We start from the raw sequence: 19,460 nt of genomic DNA on the forward strand, positions 1-19,460 counted from the left end.
GTATAATAATAGTGTAATCATTTTTAATATTTCAGTATTTCGCATCACAGGATTGACAGAAAATTACTGGAATTTCGAAACAATATGCCGGCATAACATAAATTTCCCACAGACCTAGCGCTGGCTCTGCCAAAGTAATTGTTGTGGTATCATTTACCACCTTCACATTTCACTCTGCTCACTGAGATAGCATGATGTTGATGAACTGTGATGAAAAAGATGGAGATGATGATTGTTGTATTATTTATAGTTATTCGAATTTCTCTAGAAGGAACTGAGGCCAGATACACATTTCTACCCTATGGCCATTGACATTAACACCTACTTTGGATGTTGATATGACAAGTTGAGCGTAAAACCTTTCTGTAGTTACAGCGCCCTTAGCACACAGTGCCACAGAGAGGGGTGACAGAGAGGGGCGGACTTCAATGTAACACGTTCAGCGTGATCTATTCACAATCTTAATTCAAGATGCTAAAAACCTATCCATTATATATCTACATGGTGTACGCAACAAGAAGACATACCTGCGGCGGCTCGTCCCTGGAATACATTGGATAAGTAACAAAGTTCATGTCGTGCTTGAAGTTGGGATGTTCATGCTCCCCAAATCCATAAATCGAACTTGATGGCAGGGCGGTAGAGATTTGCAGAAACTGGTTGGCAAAAGTAAGACCGCCAAGTGATGTGTCCCACCTAATAGAAATGAAAATTCAGTTTTATAATGGATGTTGTCTTGATCAAAGGCATTAAGAAACTCAGTCCAGTTTTTTATGCTATGCATTGCAGGGGATTGAATGCTGAAAATGTTAAGATAAAAGCAGAATTATTCTGTTTACCAAAATGGAAAATGGGTGTAAATGGCATTATATAATTGCCAATGATTTATGTGGTTCCGTGTTTACAGCCATCATTGATTTTTGTTTATAATCCAAGAAAAGTAACTGAACATGCACAGTGATGCATTTATTGCCGTTATTAAATGTATTGAGAAAAGCTGTCATGTTCATAAGTGAAATGCAGAATTTCTACGATGTATGTAAGCAAACAAATTGTGAGATGTTTTGTAGACGGAAGGCCACTGGGTATTTTTTCCCAACAATCAAGTAATTTTCCTTATTTCCCGTGAACATCAGACAAGGGATTACATAGTGTAAGCGTTTATCAACAGGAAAAGAGAGTTCCTAAAATGTATCCTCAGTCTCTGTAGTGCATCACAGAGCTGACTGGATCAAGAAGTAAGGGCCTGATTTATGTAAAGTTATCACCGCCTTTGCGTCATTTTTTGACGCGAAAGCAGGGCAATCTTACAAAATATAATTATATTTTGTAAGTTTATGCTGCTTTTGCGTCAAAAAATGACTCAAAGGCGGCGCAACTTTTCATAAATCAGGCCCTTAATTCTTATGAAAATGCACCATTTCCATCTGGTGCCTTAGAGAAATGTGAACATACAGGTTCACAATCCTATCAGTGTCTCAGAGAAGAATGATAAAGAAATGTGTAAGATGCCATAAGACCTTTCATGGACTGGACTTTGTAAGTGCAGAGGCCGGTATCACTCATCACTCAACCCCTGAAGTCATTTGCATAGCCTTACTTCAGGATTCATCTGTATGCAGAGTGGGCTTTAGCATTCAGCATAAGTCCAAAAGCCACACAAATACAAAGAATGCCCAAGATGCCCATAGCCATTGGCTGTCAAGCAACATCCAACCATCCCAGGGTTTCTGAGAGATAATGTCACTGAAACAGGATTACTGGAAATTCTTAATTAAGTTGAACAGATACTGACATTTTTTTTTCGTACTTACATTGCTTACAATGCCTCCCATTTCATTTATCCTCCGGAAGGACTTCCTCTGGAGCTATTAGAGTCTCTTCGGTAGCTAATCCCCTTTTAGCCTATTCCTCCTTCTTTCTTTTGACTCCACCATGCAAGTCTTTTAGTTTGTCAACCTCGTTAGTGTATAGCTCAAATTAACTTTCTCCCCCCTCCCTGGATGGTGCAACCTCTGCACCTCTATGTAACATTTATTTTAAACCTCAATTTAAAAAAAAAACTTCTTGAATAGATTTACACCAAATAACAAAAAACACGTTTTCGGGACCAAGATCCAGCTTCTGCCAAATCTAGTGTAATTCCGTTCAGCCTGTTTTGTGGTATCGCTGTTTAACTTTCCTATGGAAAATTGCAGGTCGAAAATGCATTTTGGGACCCTGCCTTTTTCTACGCCCCAGCTTGACAGATCACCCAGAAACTTTCCAGGAAGGAGCTGAGGTGGATGAGACTTTTTTTTGTAAAGCACTGTGTTGTTCAGTGTAGTGTCATATTGAACAGTAGAGTTAAGAGCTGTACAGTGGAGTGTTTTCAAATGGAGTGCCTTGAAATGGAATGTGGTGGATTGGAGTGTCATTGAGTAGAGTTTTGTAGAGTGGCGTTGAGTGTAGAAGAATACTGTAGAGTGTATTGGCATAAAACGAAGTTCAGTGGAGTAGAGTGTCGTACACTTCAGGGTTGTCGAGTGCAGTGTTGTACAGTAGAGTGTCATTATTTGTGAGGAACACAGTGCATGATAGAGTGGTAAATTATAATTAATGTTGTCTGGTTAGAGAGCTGAAAAGAGCGTGTAACGGGGTGCACTACTTTTAATAATTTGAAGGTCGTGGACAAATTCTAAATGAAAGCTATATTTATAACTTTAGATTTTTAAAATTTTGTGTAGTTTAAGTTTGGTTTGTAAAGGAAAACAAAATTCTTAACTATGAATAAGCTTTAACCTTTGTTTTTCATTGAATTTCAATGCTTTCAATGTAATTTTTAATCAAAATGTGTTTCAAATCATAGAGTGTTGTAAAGTTTATTGTCATAGAGTGGAGAACTGTAGAGTGGAACAGATTGGAGCAGAGTAGACTGGAGTACTGTATTGAGTGCAGTAAAGTGTTATATTATGTAGTGTCATGGAATCTCATATAGTGGAGTCAATTATCGTAGACTGGAGCAGCGAGTTGCGAATTGTACAATGCACTGCTGTGTTGTACAGTAGAGTACGGTGTCACAGCCTGCCATAAAGCAGAGTATCATTGAGTGGAGTGTTGTGGAGTACAGTGGAGGTTTCATAGAGTGGAGTGCCATGTCATATAGTGGAGTGGCATATCATAGAAAGGAGTGGAGCAGCGTATCATCGAGCATCATACAGTGTAGTACAGTGGAGTAGAGTGGATGGGTGTAGAGTGGAGTAGAGTGACATAGAGTGTAGTACAGTGTTATAGAGTGGAGTGGCATACAGTGGAGTAGAGTGTAGAACAATGAAGCTGTGTAGACTGAAGTATGGTAGCATGGCATAGAGTAGGGTAAAGTGTAGTAAAGTGGAGCATAGTGGAGTACACTGAAATGCGGTAGCGTACAGCGGAGCAAAATATCACAAAGTGGAATGCATTGTTGTAGACTACAGTGGCGTGGAGTGCAGCAGAGTGGAGTGGAGTGGAGTGGCGTAGGATATAGTCAAGTAGAGTGTCATAAATTACAGTACAGTATTATACAGTAGAGTGTAGTGGTGTGCCGTATAGTATTGGAGACTACAGTAGAGTAGAATGGCTAACAACCTAGTTGAGTTTTGCAGAGTGGTGCACAGTACAATACTGTAATGTAAAGTGTGGTAGAGTGGATTGGCATACGTTATTATACAATGGCACAGAGTGGCATAGGGTGGATTGGCCTACAGTGGAGTAGTGGAGTACTGTGTCTCAGAGAAGAGTGGAGTAAAGTAGGGTGCTGGGCATACAAAGAGTTGCGTACAGTGTCGTACTATGGACAAGAGTATGGTTGAGTGGCATAGAGTGGAGTAGAGTGTTGTACAGTGGCATACAGTATTGTACAGTGTTGTACAGTGGAGTGTAGGGGAATAGACAGGAGTAAAAAGTCTGAGAGAGGTATATACTGTACTAGTGTATTGTGGAGTGCAGCTGCATAGGGTACACTAGTGTATCAAATATTGGAGCTGCGCAGAGTGAATTGTACAGTAGCGTAGAGTGAGGTAAAGTCTTATACAGTGGAGTACAGTCGAATATATTGAAGTAACGTAGTGCGGAGCAAAGTATAATAGAGTGTATTGTCATTTCAAAGTAGAGTGGAATGGATGGGAGTGTAGCAGCACAGCATATGTAGTAAACTGTTACAAATTGAAGTGGGGTCTCATACAATAGATTGGAGTACTGGGCGATAGACTATAGAAAAATGTCACATAGTGGAATAGAGTGTTGCACAATGGAGTGTGCGGGCATAGAGTGGAGTACAGAGTTGGACAGTGGCGTGTTCAGAAATAGAGTGGAGTAGAGTGTTACAGAGTTCCATAAAATGCAGCTAGAGTGGAAGAGAGTGTTGTATAGTGGAGCGGCGTAGAGTGGCATACACTGCCGTGGAATAGAATGCATTACCGTAAAGTGGAGTAGCATAGAGTGGAATAGCATACACTGGAATACGGTACAGTGGAGTGAAGAAAAGTGGAGAGGCATAAATCTAATAATGTAGGGAGGAGTGGTGTAAAGTGGAGTGGCGTAGAGTGGAGTAGGGTATAGTGGATTAGTGTAGAGTGGCGTACATTGAAGTGGCCCAGTGTACAGTCAAGGAAACTGCTAGACATTGGAATGCTGTCTCATACAGTAGAGTGGAGTGTTGTGTTGTACATTGTTGAAAACTGCTGTAGAGTGGAGTAGAGGGTTGTAAAAAACTGTGAACATGCATAGAATCAAGTGCAAATTTGACCAGTTGGGTGTACAACGATAGAGGGGAGTAGAGCTTAGTAGAGTAGCATAGATTGTAGGAGCATTTTATAGAGTGGAGCTGTTAGACCTGTCAGCTCTTGTCATGGTTTCCCCTGTCTTGTTGCTACGCACATTACTACTGCTAACCAGTGCTAAATTGCAAGCACTCTCTGTCTAAATTGTATTGGTGATGGATTTATCCATGACTGGCATATTTTGATTTACTAGTAAACCCCTAGTATAGTGCACTGTGTGTCCAGGGCCTATACATAATATGCTAATAGTGGGCCTGCAGCACTGATTGTGCCACCCACATCAGCAGCCCTTCACAGACCTGCCACCGCAGTGTCTGTGTGGGCAGTTTTAAACTGCCATTTCAACCTGGCAAGTTCACCCACTGGCCAGGCTCAAACCGTCCCTTTTACTACATGTATGTCACCCCTAAGGTATGCCCAAGGCAGACACATGGGCAGGGTGCAGTGTATTCAAAAGGCAGGACATGTAATGGTGTGTTTTACATGTCCTGAGAGCGAAATACTAATAAATTCGGTTTTCACTATTGCTAGGCCTATCTCTAAACATAGGGTAACAACGGATTGTTTTGAAATATCTCTTAAGTTTAATTTTCCATTGGAAACAGATAGAGATCTGGAGTTCGGGGTCTCCAAACTCACAATTTAATAATACATCTTTTGGTGAAGTTGGTTTTTGAATTGTAGGTTTGAAAATGCCACCTTTAGAAAGTGGGCATTCTCTTGCTTAATCATTCTGTGTGTCTACTGGCTGTGAAATACATGTCTGGGTCAGGATGCAAGTTGGGCTGTTTGAGAATTCACTCTAGACAGTCACACAAAGTGAGATGAGGTGTGTCCTGCATATCCTGATGGTCTATTACCAGGCTGAGGGGTATTCCTGAGCCGCAGTTGTGGGAGGAGCTGACACCTGCACCTGAATGGGGCTGTGTCTGTCCTTACACACAGCAGTCTCCAACCCCTTGGATTGTGTCTGGTGGCAGGAAAGGCAGTGTCTTATGAACTACAAAGACTTCTCTTTGAAGTTTGCCTACTTCAAAGACAGAAATGGGTATAAGTACTGTACCTCTAACCCTACAAAGTTTGCACACCTCTGGACTGAGGACATTCTACCAGGAAGAAGAGCTGAATGCTGTAGGAGGGACTGCCACTCTGCCTGTTGCTTTGTTGTGCTGGTCTGCTGCTTGCAGCTTCTGTCCTGGGAGTGAAAGGATTAGACTTTGCTTCCTACATCCTGCTTTCCAAGATTCTCCAAGGGCGTGAGTTGAGCTAGCCTCCTGTTAAGAAGTCTCAGGGACATCAAAGACTTCATCTGTCAGCACCTCTGCTCCTCAACTGAGAGCCCTGCCCTGTCAAGTGGTGCAAAATCCAGTCTGGGCCGTTGAAGGAGGTTTTTGGTGCTGCAAGAAGAGAATCCATGCATTGACTCATTGTGACATTCTGAACTGACTCCTCACTGCAAGAATTTGACACATCCCTGCTGCCTGCACCGAAGCGTGAAGTCCGTTTGATGCGATGTCCACAGTTTTCCACACAGGCCCCAGCTTTCTATTGTAGTACATTAGAAAAACCACTGCTGTGTTAGTTTTGAGCAAGGCATCACTGGAGTCCATGATACAATGCCCTGGCTCTGACACAGCACCTGCTTCATTGCTGTGAGATGGATGCATCACAACTTGACTTCAGATGCATCACCAAAGCATCATCCCCGGGCACCAAGTTCTTCATTGAAACCGCACCTCAGTAAGAAATCAATGCGTTGTGCCACAAACAACACATCACCTCCCCTGTGGCAATAAGAAACCAACACTTCACCTCCATTGTCTAGCAGTAAGGACCAACACATTACCTCCCCTTTGACAGTAAGGAACCAACACACTGCTGGCTCTTTCGGTGCATCACTCCCCCTGCGGCCAACATCGTCTTTTGTTTTTGACGCATTTCAGGTACTTTGTCAAGTGCTTAACTGAATTCAAGGAACCACAATTGCATTTAATGTTTTATAAGTGCTATCTTTGCTTGTGTATGTTGGATTTATCCCTGATTGAAAGACAATAAAAGATTTTAGAAGTGGACATTGTGTGAGAAGTTGTGTCAGTCTCAGACCACATTGCTCGGATATTACGCTGGACACAAATCTGGTTGAAGGACCAGAGATCTGGGACTTTAGCACCGTACAACTATACCATGGAACCCTCTAATTATATATATTTATATATTTCTTAAAACAAGTGCGGGAGACTGAGCTTGCTATTTGTTTTTTTTATTTTTACTGCTGATTTGCGACCCCTGTCACAAATTTATAGTAACATTTGCTCTTAAAAAAAGTACTTTTATACCCTGGGGGGTCCCTTTAGGACCCCAGCACCAGAGCTAAGGGGTCAGGGTGTCCCTACTCTGGCCCCTTTTCTTATTTTTTATCTTTTTTCTGGGACGCAGCTGATGCCGAGTCCCGAAATGGCTGCCAACACTTCCTTATTGAAGTGTTGGCTGCCAATCAGATCTCAGCACGAGATCCGGAGGGTTCACCAAGACTTCACATTCCTATATATACAAATTAGTTTTTTCTTTAATATTTCAAATACTACTTGGTGGATTTACACCAAATAACAAAAAAGGGCTCCTTCGGGACCAAGAGCTAGCTTGCTATCAAATTTGGTGTAATTCTGTCCAGCAGTTCAACCGCTATTCCTGTTCATAATCCCTAAGGATGGAGAAAATACATTTTGGGACACACCTTTTTCTCCACCCCACTTGCGGTATCACCTTGAACCTTTCCAGACAGCAGCTGAAATGAGTGTTGTATTGTTTTGGAAAAATTTGTGAGCAGTCATCATCCAACGCCAAAGATATAGACAAGTAAAAGAAGCTCTGCTGGCAAAAAGCAAACAGCTATGTTCTGGGAGATAGGGCACCCTGGGATATAGCAGGAGCCAGCCCTGGAGGACGGCGGTCCCCAGGGTCATCATTGGCTCCTGGAAGGGGTCACGCACCTCCCCTCCAATGACTATTGTCCCAAGGAGGTAGTGGTCCCCTTGGCCTGGCCTTCCTCATTATTGCATTTTAGACACAGGGAGATGGTGGATCCCAAAGCTGCCGGGAGGGAAGGGGGTATGCAGCCCCCAAGCACAGAACTAAATATTTGACCCAGGGAGGTGGTGATTCTGCATCAAACATGGAAAAGGAAAAATGCCTCTTGTCATGATTTTTGTGCAGGAAGGTGCAATGGTGCCTGCGTTAGCACATGGCAGCCCATTGTGTGCCAGCTCAGGGGAAAAGCATAGGAATGTGCCATATCTCATCCCCTTTCTTTTGACGCAGGGCAACACAGCAAGAAGACTTGAGGCGTTGGCCTGCGCCAAAAACTTGTAAATATGTCCCTTTATTTCTTCACAACTTGTGTGATGTATTACCTCTCTTGACATTGGACATGTTTTCACCTGCTTTGTAAATGCATCAAGCCTAAATGAGTTTATGTACTCAATCAAATTCTGCGGTTTATCACTTTGTCCCATACTCAGAGTGCAGTACTCTATAAATACTTGTCGAACACAAGTCACCAAAATCAGGTCTCACTCACTGTGCATATCTCCAGCCATTCATAATGCTAAATGGTGTGACAGTGGCATGGCAAATCCGATAATGACTAGTATAATTACTCAAATCAATATATTGATGGATGCGTTACCACACAATAATTACACCATATAACGAAAAATCATCGACTTCACCGTTTGCGTCTCAGCCCTTTTAGGCTGGGCTTGTGAGTTTTGTGTATCAACACGCATAGTGCTGTGTTACTAAAAATGTTCAGTGATACAAACTAGTCCCGTAAATATCTGGATAATTGTATTTGCAAAATACTTGTAAAGGGAGAAAATATTGCTCAAGGGGCTTTTCTACTGTATAAATAAAAGTGAAGAAAATACAATTTCTGTAATTTTGAAAATTGAAAGATAGGACTATTTTGGGGAGGGCAATAACAGTTTCATTATTTTACCATATAAGTAGCAAAAACTATGAAAATCAGTTTTTTTGATTAGTTTGACTAGCTCTTTTGTATAAGCGTTTTTCATGGACAATGGAGTTCGTTTCTAGATTCCCTATGATGCATGGAAAATATTACTAAGTTAGAACACATTTTGGGGGTCATTCTGACCCTGGCGGTAGACTACCGCCAGGCCAACGACCGCGGATGCACCGCCAACAGGCTGGCGGTGCATCCATGGGCACTCTGACCGCGGCGGTACCGCCGCGGTCAGAAACGGAAAACCGGCGGTGTCCCGCCGGTTTCCCGCTGCCCTGGGGAATCCTCCATGGCGGCGCTGCAGGCAGCGCCGCCATGGGGATTCCGACCCCCTTACCGCCAGCCTGGCTCTGGCGGTTTTGACCGCCAGAACCTGGCTGGCGGTAATGGGTGTCGCGGGGCCCCTGGGGGCCCCTGCAGTGCCCATGCCACTGGCGGGAACGGGTGTCGTGGGGCCCCTGGGGGCCCCTGCACTGCCCATGCCACATGCCAGTGGCATGGGCAGTGCAGGGGCCCCCAGGGGCCCCACGACACCCGTTCCCGCCATCCTGTTCCTGGCGGTCAAAACCGCCAGAAACAGGCTGGCGGGAAGGGGGTCGGAATCCCCATGGCGGCGCTGCTTGCAGCGCCGCCATGGAGGTTCAGCCCAGCCAGGGGAAATCCGGCGGGAAACCGCCGGATCCCCTTTTCTGACCGCCGCTTTACCGCCGCGGTCAGAATGGGCACTGAAGCACCGCCAGCCTGTTGGCGGTGCTTCCGTTGCCCGCGGCCCTGGCGGTCGGAATGAGGGCCTTTGTTTGGACCGCTCCTTCTATCAGACGCAGCAAAATAGTGCCAAAGGGCATGTTTTGAGTGACTGCCTCTTTTCTGTAAGATGGGTTTTGGTGCTTATGATAGAAAATCCATTAAACTGAGCTGCTACAAATCTAATACTTTAGTGGGTTACTCCATAAGACGTGCTCATGGGTAAGGGTAAGTAGGAAAGTGCAATTAGGAATCGTTAAAAGGTGTGCACAATTTGCAGATACGTTTGCCAAAAGAACACTTTAAAATAGTGGGATTTAAAATCATGGCCTTTTAGGTAAACAAAAGGGTTTATATTGAACTAGAAAGACAGTGTGGCGTTTACAATTATACAATAGTTCATTAATTAATTGGAGCTCAAAGCTTCTATGGAAACTAGCCTGCTACTACAGCACAACCATGCACATTTTCTAAAGATATCCATCACTGACAGAGGTCAAATGCTGTAATGATATTGGTGTTTTGACCACTGACTGCACTTAGCCTAATAGCACACCGTCACATTAGTGACCAACAACTTCATTATGCCTATTGGCTTTATTTTAGCATTAGCCACTGCCACGTTAAAAGCTGTAAGTAATTTTCCACATTGAACAATGTGCTCATGTTTTTATTTTTCGTGTTCTTTCCCGCCAAGGGCTTCAGCTGATAAGAATGTACTAAGACGGCAGGTAACGGTCTTGTTTTGAAGGGGCACCTTGGGATTGTGGCCAAGTCCTGATGTGTTCTTTTCAAAGCTGGCCTAAAGTAATCAACATTTTTTTAATAATAAACTTCTGCAGTGAGAGGGAAGTTCTAAAATTTTTCTCTCTTGCTTGTTCAAAGTATAAGAGGCCGAGACCAGATGGACCGGGGACCGAGAGTGATTCAGATCTCAGACATGCCCCGGATGCTGGGGTGTGCCATTCTTCCTGTGAGGAAAACTGATCTCTCTCTCTCCTCAATCGATTCTGGGATCTGGCGATCTGATGCAGATAGGAGGGAGATAAAGCAGATGTGCCTGTGCCTATGGTGATGCATATTTTTTAATTCTTCTTATCTGCTTTGCATTGTGCTAAATGTATATATATATATATATATATATATATATATATATATATATATATATATATATATATATATATATATATATATATATATATATAGATACATATATTTGCTGTGTATATTGTAGTGGAGAATCATTTGTACATGTTTTCATTTCATTGCTGTGACCATTTTTAAATGTGTGATTTCGGCATGCTGACCTTCCTTTACGAACCTTGCGAAGTTTAATAATAAATGTTTTCTTTAGACTAAGAAGTGCATTCCAGAGATTTTTGTCAGTGCATGAGTGTTTCAGCTCGGTCATTAGTGAAGCAAAACAATTGCTTGGGGAGATTTCTTTTTCTGGGAGTTGGGGCCCCTAGAACTCTCATTGAGGATGGCAGTTCGGATAATCAACTCTAGGGCCCTCATTGCAACCCTGGCGGTTGGTGTTAAAGCAGTGGTAAGACCGCCAACAGGCCGGCGGTAAAAGAAAATTTAATCACAACCATGGCGGAAACAGCCAACTTAGACAGACACTTTAACACTCCGACCGTCACGGCGGTAGAAACAAACACTGCGGCGGTCACCGCCAACAGACAGGCAGAAGACATTGTACAGCCCACACTATTATGAGAGGCCAATCTGCCACCTTTTCCGGGGCGGAACCAAGGCAAACAAAAACACGGTGGAAACAGGACTTGGAAGGGAAAACACTCACCTCTCCCTCCACACCCCACGAGGAACCAGGACGCAATGGAGCTAGAACTCCAAATACTCCCTGCAATGGTATTCCTGCTCCTCTACCAGGAGCATGAAAGACGGCGGCGACAACCACGGTGAGTACTGCACCTACAACGCAGGCAAGGGGGAGGGAAAAGAGAGTGACACACACAACACGCAACACCCCCACCCGCCCCCACAACACCATACAAATACATGCTGCAACATTACATTTACACACCCCCCATGGAAGAACGCAAGGACAAAAGGAAATGAGTTGAATGATTGTAATAAATACAAATCCATTAGTCAAAACTTGAAATACAGTATAAACAATTATGTACACAAACTACACAAGTCCGGATAGTGCACCATTCATAGTCCGTGGACCACTGGGCCCAAAACGCATGGCGAGGACCACACTCAATACCAGACTCCAAACGGAGAGAACACTGCAGGGGCATCAGATCGAAATGAAACAGTCACCTCAGGGGGAAGGGAAGGGGGGCACCTCAGCCGGATGAGTGCACAACGCCAGCTCCACGAGGGGGCCCCATACCCACTGCTGTACCCTGGGGAGTGCAAAGCCACAGTCTCTCAAGTCTCTCAAGTGGGTGGGTTGCACACTGCTCTACCATGGGGAGTGCAAAGCCACAGTCTCTCAAGTCTCTCAAGTGGGTGGGTTGCCCACTGCTCTATCCTGGGGAGTGCAAAGCCACAGTCTCTCAAGTCTCTCAAGTGGGTGGGTTGCCCACTGCTCTATCCTGGGGAGTGCAACGCCACAGTCACTCAAGTCTCTCAAGTGGGTCGGTTGCCCACTGCTTTATCCTGGGGAGTGCAAAGCCACAGTCTCTCAAGTCTTTAAAGTGAGTGGGTTGCCCATTGCTTTATCCTGGGGAGTGCAAAGCCACAGTCTCTCAAGTCTCTCCAGTGGGTGGGTTGCCCACTGCTTTATCCTGGGGAGTGCAAAGCCACTTTCTCTCAAGCGGGTGGGTCACCCACTGCTCTATCTGGGGGAGTGCAAAGCCACAGTCTCTTAGGCGGGTGAGTTGCCCACTGCTTTATCCTGGGGAGTGCAAAGCCACAGTCTCTCAAGTCTCTCAAGTGGGTGGGTTGCCCACTGCTTTATCCTGGGGAGTGCAAAGCCACAGTCTCTCAAGTCTCTCAAATGGGTGGGTTGCCCACTGCTCCATCCTGGGGAGTGCAAAGCCACAGTCTCTCAAGTGGATAACAGTCTCCACTGGTTCTGGAGGGGGCTTTGTGCCCACAGTGCTTCATCCTGCCAAGGACTGAGGTAGTGGATGTGATACTCCACTGGTTCTGGAGGGGGCTTGATGCCCAGAGTGCTTCATCCTGCCAAGGACTGAGGTAGTGGATGTAATACTCCACTGGTTCTGGAGGGGGCTTGGTGCCCAGAGTGCTTCATCCTGCCAAGGACTGAGGTAGTGGATGCCTTTCTCCACTGGTTCTGGAGGGAGCTTTGTGCCCAGAGTGCTTTATCCTGCCAAGGGCAGAGGTAGTGGATGTGATACTCCTCTGACGGTGGTGCAACATGCAAGCTGCCCAGGCTCCTGGAACTGACCACCAGCCTCGTACGACTAACCACTTGGGATGGCAGCCATGTCTGCGGTGGTGCCACTGGCTCAGGATGTCGCGGGGCCGCTGGCGGTGCTGGCAGTGGTGTCAGTGGCATCGGTGCTTGCGGCAGACTCTGTGTGTGGCATCGGTGCTGGCAGCGGGCTCTGTGGCATCGGTGCTGGTGGCAGGCTCTGTGGCATCGGTGCTGGCAGCGGGCTCTGTGGCGGCGGTGCTGGCGGCGGTCTCTGTGGCGCCGGTGCTGGTGGCGAGCTCAGTGACTACAGTGCTGGTGGAGGCCTCAGTGACTGCGGTGCTGGTGGCGGGCTCAGTGACTGCGGTGCTGGTGGAGGCCTCAGTGACTGCAGTGCTGGTGGCGGTGCAGTCTTGTCCGCCGTGCAGGTTGGCGTCGACGTGGACCTGCCCTTGATTTTCTGGCCCTTCCCCACCTTGGATGGTGGCGCAGCTGTCTTGCCACTATCCACTTTTGTTTTGCCTGAGCCCTTGGTGGCAGGTGTTTCCGCCTTCTCCCTCGAGGATGTGGGCAACTTTTTTACTTTTGGAGGTGGCGGAATGTCCCTGCCCTCGCTCCCTTGAACACTGGCAGCCCTGTTGCTTGGCGCACTGCAAAAGCCCGCAGTTGCTGGCACCACTTTGCATGGTGATGTGGTGGCTGAGGTGCTGGGTTGGGACCTGGAAAGGCGGGCCCTAGGGGACGGACGGGGGGGGGGAGGTGTAGGGAAGAGGTCAATATTAGACAGGAAAAGCTTTTTAGACACATTGGGATGGGTAGATGGAGGGGGTTTGGGAGTGGAGGAAGAGGTAGTGGTTGTAGGAGGTGTACGTTTGTTGACTTTGGGTGAAGGTGCATGGGCTGGAGGCTGTTGTGAGGTGGATGACTGTTGGGTGGGTGGGTGTGTGGCTGCATTTGTGTAGTTTGGGAGGGGGGCTCACAGACACACTAGTACACAGGGGATGTGTGAATGGTAGTGGGGGTGGTGAGTGCACGTGAGCGGTATGTGGTGATGGGCGTGCTGGTGATGGAGGTAGAGACTGAAGATGTAGTGCATGTAGGTGCGAGTGGAGACAAGACAGGGAGGGAGGAGGGAGATGTGGAGGAGGGGGACACAGTGGAGGCAGTGGATGTTGGTATGTGTGCATGGGTATGATGCTTGTGTGAGTGCCCATGGGATGTGTGGTGCTTATGTTTACCAGAGCCACTCTTTGTGTTGAGGTGTGTGCATGCTGGTCTGATGGTGTGTTTGGGATAGGCTGAGGTACAGGGGATTGGGTCTGGGTGGAGGAAGTTGGAGGCGGAGGCTGCACACAGGGACAATGGCTACCAGGCCAGAATAAATGTCCTCCAGGTATAAATTTGTTTGTTGCAACTGCCTCTCTGCACCCTGGATGGCATTCAGAATGGTAGACTGCCCAACAGTGAGGGATCTCAGGAGGTCAATAGCCTCCTCACTGAGGGCAGCAGGGCTGACTAGGACAGGGCCTGAGGTGCCTGGGGCGAAGGAGATGCCCACCCTCCTGGGTGAGCGGCCACGGGACACACGCTGAGGGGCTGCTGGGAGGGCAGTGCTGGTAGGGGGGGTGGCGGCTGTACCTTTTGATGCAGGGTGCACAGAGGGGCCCGCCACTGCAAGGGAGCTCCCATCAGAGGATGAGTCGCTGTCGCTGATGTCACCTCCTGTCCCCGCCGTGGCGGCTTCGGACTCCATTGTCTCGCCTTCCAGGGCCATGTAGGATGCAGCTCCCTCCTGCTCCGGTGCCACTGCTCCTCCGCCTGATGATGCTAATGCACACAAGAACAGGGAGAACACAAACGGGGGGGGAAGACAGAAGAAAGACATGTTTAGTGCATGCAATACCACTACCGTTGGTGGACACTACAGCCCTCTGCACTACGCCATGCACTTACAGTTCCCTAATTTATCACAGGGACATGGGGTACAAGTCCTTTGCCGGATTGCTGCACACATGGAAGTCACAGGAGCCTGACTAGGTGTAGTTGGCTCTTACCACTGGTGGGGTTGGGGTGCCACATAGCCTGCCTCACGAAGGGACCTTGCCTACAAAACTCGCCCTGGCCTAGGGGAACCCACAGCCCACCTCCCTCACCCAGACACCTCATAATGCGCGCAGAGTCAGATGGATGTGACTGTACTCACCCGCTTGTGGCTGCTGTTGAGGAAATTCGATTTTTAATACGATCGTATCGACCCGCCATTTTGTGGCCCGCCGCCATTTTATGTTGCCTTCACTCAGGCAGCACAGCGAACGAAGTCCATTCTGCCTTTTCTGCTTATTCTGCAACATGGTGTTCAAAACAGCCTTCTGCCTCTATCTTTACAAGGCTGGTATTAAGGTCTGACCGAGTACACTAATCCCTGTCTGGTTTTCTAATCCTTGTTTCAACTATCTGTAGGCTCACACTATTCTCCGTCGATCTTATCTTATCGTCTGGCCTTCGCTGTCCTTTGCTAGTATTCTCTCATTTCACAACTGTCCTCCAAACGCACACAAACTTATCGCACCACATGCAACTTCGTCGTGGATCGGTTAATGAATTAGTTCAAGGGAGGGGTGACAAACACAGCTGGAGGGGAGGCAACCTTAAGTCACTTGATACTTTGTTTTCCGATTCCTTCTATTGGTGCTGTCTTGTTTTCCGACATTTCTATTGGCTCTGTTCTATCTTTACATTATTCTTACTGGCTCCTTTCTATGTGTTCTGGGAGTGTATGTAGTTAATAAATGGTTTTTATACGGTATATAAGATTGGGCGCCACAAAGTAAAGTGGCAGTCTCCTGAGAACATACCTTGTGTACTTCTTGGACAACTGTACTAGCTGCAGCTAATAAAATCTGATCTTTTACGCCTGACAGAGTGTCCCGTGTCTCTGTTAGTTGAGGCAGGTGAATCCAAGGAGATTTCAGGCGTACCCTGCGCCGCCAGGCCCATAAGGTTCTGGTTCTTCAACTGGCGCCCAACGTGGGGCGGCTTCAGCGGTACCGGTTCTGCCTGAAGGTCGTGAGGAACCCCGCAAGAAAATTCTGGAGGAATCGCGAGCCACGTCAAGCGACCCCTGTATGTCGAAGTGGTCCGAAGGTCTTTTTCAGCGCGGTTACTCCTTCCTGACGGCTACTGACGACTGCTGCCCTGACTGCCGCCCTGCCTTGGCCCTTTCTTTGATGATGTATGGTAAAGCGAGACGATAGACGGGCCTCTGTTGGTGTAAGAAGACATCCTTAGTTAAGTATTTGGTGGGTCGCGCCCACAAATTTTGGTCTTTGTTTTGTCCTTAGGTCCTTAGATTTGGCCATTGCAGTGGCCAAAGCCGAGGGGTAAGTGCATTTGTGCTGTGTAAACTGAAAGTTTTACCCCCTTGATGTTTGTGAACAGCCAGTAAAAATCGTGAGATGTCTGGTCTGACTAAGTTTGGAAAACTTTGTTGCTTTGGTTGTAATAGGGACTCCCAGCTTGAGGACTCCTGTCCGATTCCTTCGGTTGGAACTCCCACATATGAGCTCTATTCTAAACATGGTGTTGGTCCTATTGCCTTTAATAAGACATGGACCCGATATACAAAGAAAGATGGTGTTTTAAAATGGCCAGAAAATGGTAGTTTCGAAACTGATGTGCTAGATAATTTAGAAGCAACGTTATTTAAAAGAAAAGCCCGGCCGGCAATGTTTGACTCTTTTCGCCTTTGGCGTAGGGAAGCCAAACAGAGAGAAATTAAACAAGCGAAACGAGATAGGAAAACACAGGGAATGACGATTATACAGGCTGCTCAGCAATTCAAAGATGATGAAATAGATAATGCAATGGAAATTTCAGACAGACAGCATCGAATGGCAATAGATAAATGCTATCCGACGTTGCCTATCTCTTCCCTTGATAAGAGAAAAGATTTTGAGGAAGATTCCTTAATGTCCCACTTATTGAAATTGCCTCCGCCCTATGTACAAGGTGCTAATGCACCCCCGATGTTACAGCCTGTTCAGCCGCCAGTTGTGCTTCCGCCTGCTCCAGCTTTTCCACATTTGCCTCCTCAAGTATTGCCTATGCCAGCTTTGCCTTTAACTCCTTTGCCTTCTGCTCCTTTGGCAATTCCTAATGCTCCTTTAGTTAATTCACCTAATACCTTGTCCCCTATCCTTATGTCAAATTCTCCATCTATGCGTAAGCGATTTGCAGATACTGTCTCTGGTCTCTTATCACCTTTCTTTGAAGCTTTAAACGTGTCTCCAGCTTTTTCTCGAAGACAGTCTCGTAGTCAATTCCCAGACTCCGAAGAGCGAGAAAAATTGGACTCACTTGCTTGTAGATGGATCAAGAAGGGTCCCCAATATAGTACGTCTGATATTATGTCCACCTTTCTGCAATGGAATGCACCTACGCAGAGATATGTTTTTAAAGTTATGTGCGATACTCTCGCTAAAGAATGGGAGGATATGAATTTGGGTTCGGTCCCACAGGATCTGTTAGATGTTCAGGCTGACTTTGACAAAGGACTTATTGTGGGTCCTAAGGTTGAAAACGCTGTCAGAACACTTATTTCTTTCAGATCCCTATTGTTCTCACAGACTTTTCCTGATTCTGATCCTTCAGTTAGGACAGCACTGAAAAACTATCCCATGAGAGAGGTTTCTCCAATATGGAAGGAAGAAGTTGCAGCAGCAGGTGCTAATCCAGCTATTCCTGCGCATTTTCAGCGCATATGGATACATGTCCCCTGGAAAAGGTCTGAAGTTTTAGCACTTAAACAGTCACTACCAGATCCACGCAAAAATCCTGCTGGTTACTATAAAGAGTTGTCGCAAACAGTTGATGCATGTACTATGAATCTAGCAGATATTGACATGTTGATGGGAAATGTAGTTCCACAGACAATATGGGCTAAAATTCGAAGAGAGGATCACGCTCAAGAATTAGGCGGCGATTGGAACGCTATTATTGCCGCAGATAGAGGTCAAGTAGGTGGTGCAAAGCCCGACGCTTTGATCTCAGAACTCCCTGGTAGGATTATTACATTAATGAAAACAATGATGCCTGCTTTGAGAGTTAATTGGGATAAGCTAGCAGCATGTAAACAAAAGAAAGATGAAAGTGTTTCCGATTTCTTTACCCGATTCGAGGAGACATTCATTGATCACAGTGGTCAAGATATGGCTACAGAAGGGGGACAGCGATTATTTGTGGATAAGTTCGTATATAACTTGCTTCCTGAACTATCACACAAGCTAAAAGACTCCGAGAGTTCATGGGCAGTTTCTTCTTCCGCCCAGATATTGGCTACTGCACAATATTATGAAAATAGAGACAAAGAAGAAAGGGAAAAACAAGAGAAAAAGACGAAAGAATTAAAAACTAAAGTTCTCTTGCAACAGGCTTATCCTCCTCGTTATGTTCAGCCTCAGTTTCAACAGCCTCCGCAGTTTCAGAGGTTGTATCAAAAGCCTGAACCATTCATTCCAAGACCTTTGCTAGGTCCCAATCAATGTGCTTATTGTAGGGAGGAAGGTCATTTTAAGAACAGTTGTCCGGCATTGTTGCAGCGTAATGGAGCAACATCGGCTTCACGAGGTCGTGGTGGTCTTCAGTCAGCAAATAGAGGTAGAGGTCGAGGTGTGTTAACCCAAGAGCAGCGTTCTTTTGTTCCTCCAAATTCCGGAAATTACTTTGACCAGCAAAATGTTAGGTCTACACAGTATTACAGTGAGGATCAGTATATTGAAGGAGGGAATGAAAGTCTTCATTTTGAATAGGACAGCCATGGACAAAGTAAGGGGGTTACGTCAATTCCAGTGGATCAGAATGGACCTTATGTTAATGTCACTACAATGGGTGTTTCAGAGCCATTTCTTTTAGATACTGGTGCCATGAGAAGCTCTATCATTCATTCTAAACTCCCTGGCGCACCTTTGTCTGGCTTAACGAATGTATCTGTAGGATTTTCTGGCGCCCCTGTTCGCAATCCAGTTTCTTGCCCTTTGCCTGTTTCAATAGGCCCTTATGATTTAGAAGCTCCGCTTCTTCTGACGAATGGTTGTGGTGAAAATCTGTTGGGTTTAGATCTATTAAAAAGAATGCATGCTACGATATATTGTTCACCTTCTGGTGTATACCTCACTCTAGGACAGAAAATGACTAGTCCAATGTACTTATCAAAAGATCAATTCCCACCTGAATTGCTTTCTCTTCCCGAAACGCTTTGGGCTACGGGTCCGAATGACGTTGGTTGTCTTGAGATCCCACCTTATGTTGTTACTCTTAAGCCCAATGCTGAAATGCCACGTATTCCGCAATACAGAATCTCTACTGAAGGTGAGAAAGCACTTCTGGAAATTGTCCATGATTTGATTCAGAAGGGTGTGGTTGAGGAAACGAGAGGAAATACATGTAACAGTCCTGTTCTTCCGGTTCTTAAACGCACTGATCCTTCTCAGCCTCCTGTTTATCGTTTTGTAATTGATCTTCGGGAGGTAAACAAGAT

The 19,460-nt window shown here is 46.0% G+C and overlaps 1 protein-coding gene across 1 annotated transcript in view; it reads right to left on the minus strand.

Moving 5' to 3' along the window:
• The window catches only part of LOC138288300 (lysosomal alpha-glucosidase-like), an 881,508-nt gene that overhangs the window by 518,277 nt on the left and 343,771 nt on the right, over positions 1 to 19,460 (minus strand). Inside the window, exon 5 of the mRNA XM_069229744.1 lies at positions 528 to 696. Coding sequence (XP_069085845.1) covers positions 528 to 696 — 169 coding nt within the window. The remainder of the gene's footprint in view (positions 1 to 527; positions 697 to 19,460) is intronic.

Source organism: Pleurodeles waltl, chromosome 4_1 (genome assembly GCF_031143425.1).
Source record: "Pleurodeles waltl isolate 20211129_DDA chromosome 4_1, aPleWal1.hap1.20221129, whole genome shotgun sequence".
NCBI classification, from domain to species: Eukaryota; Metazoa; Chordata; class Amphibia; order Caudata; family Salamandridae; genus Pleurodeles; species Pleurodeles waltl.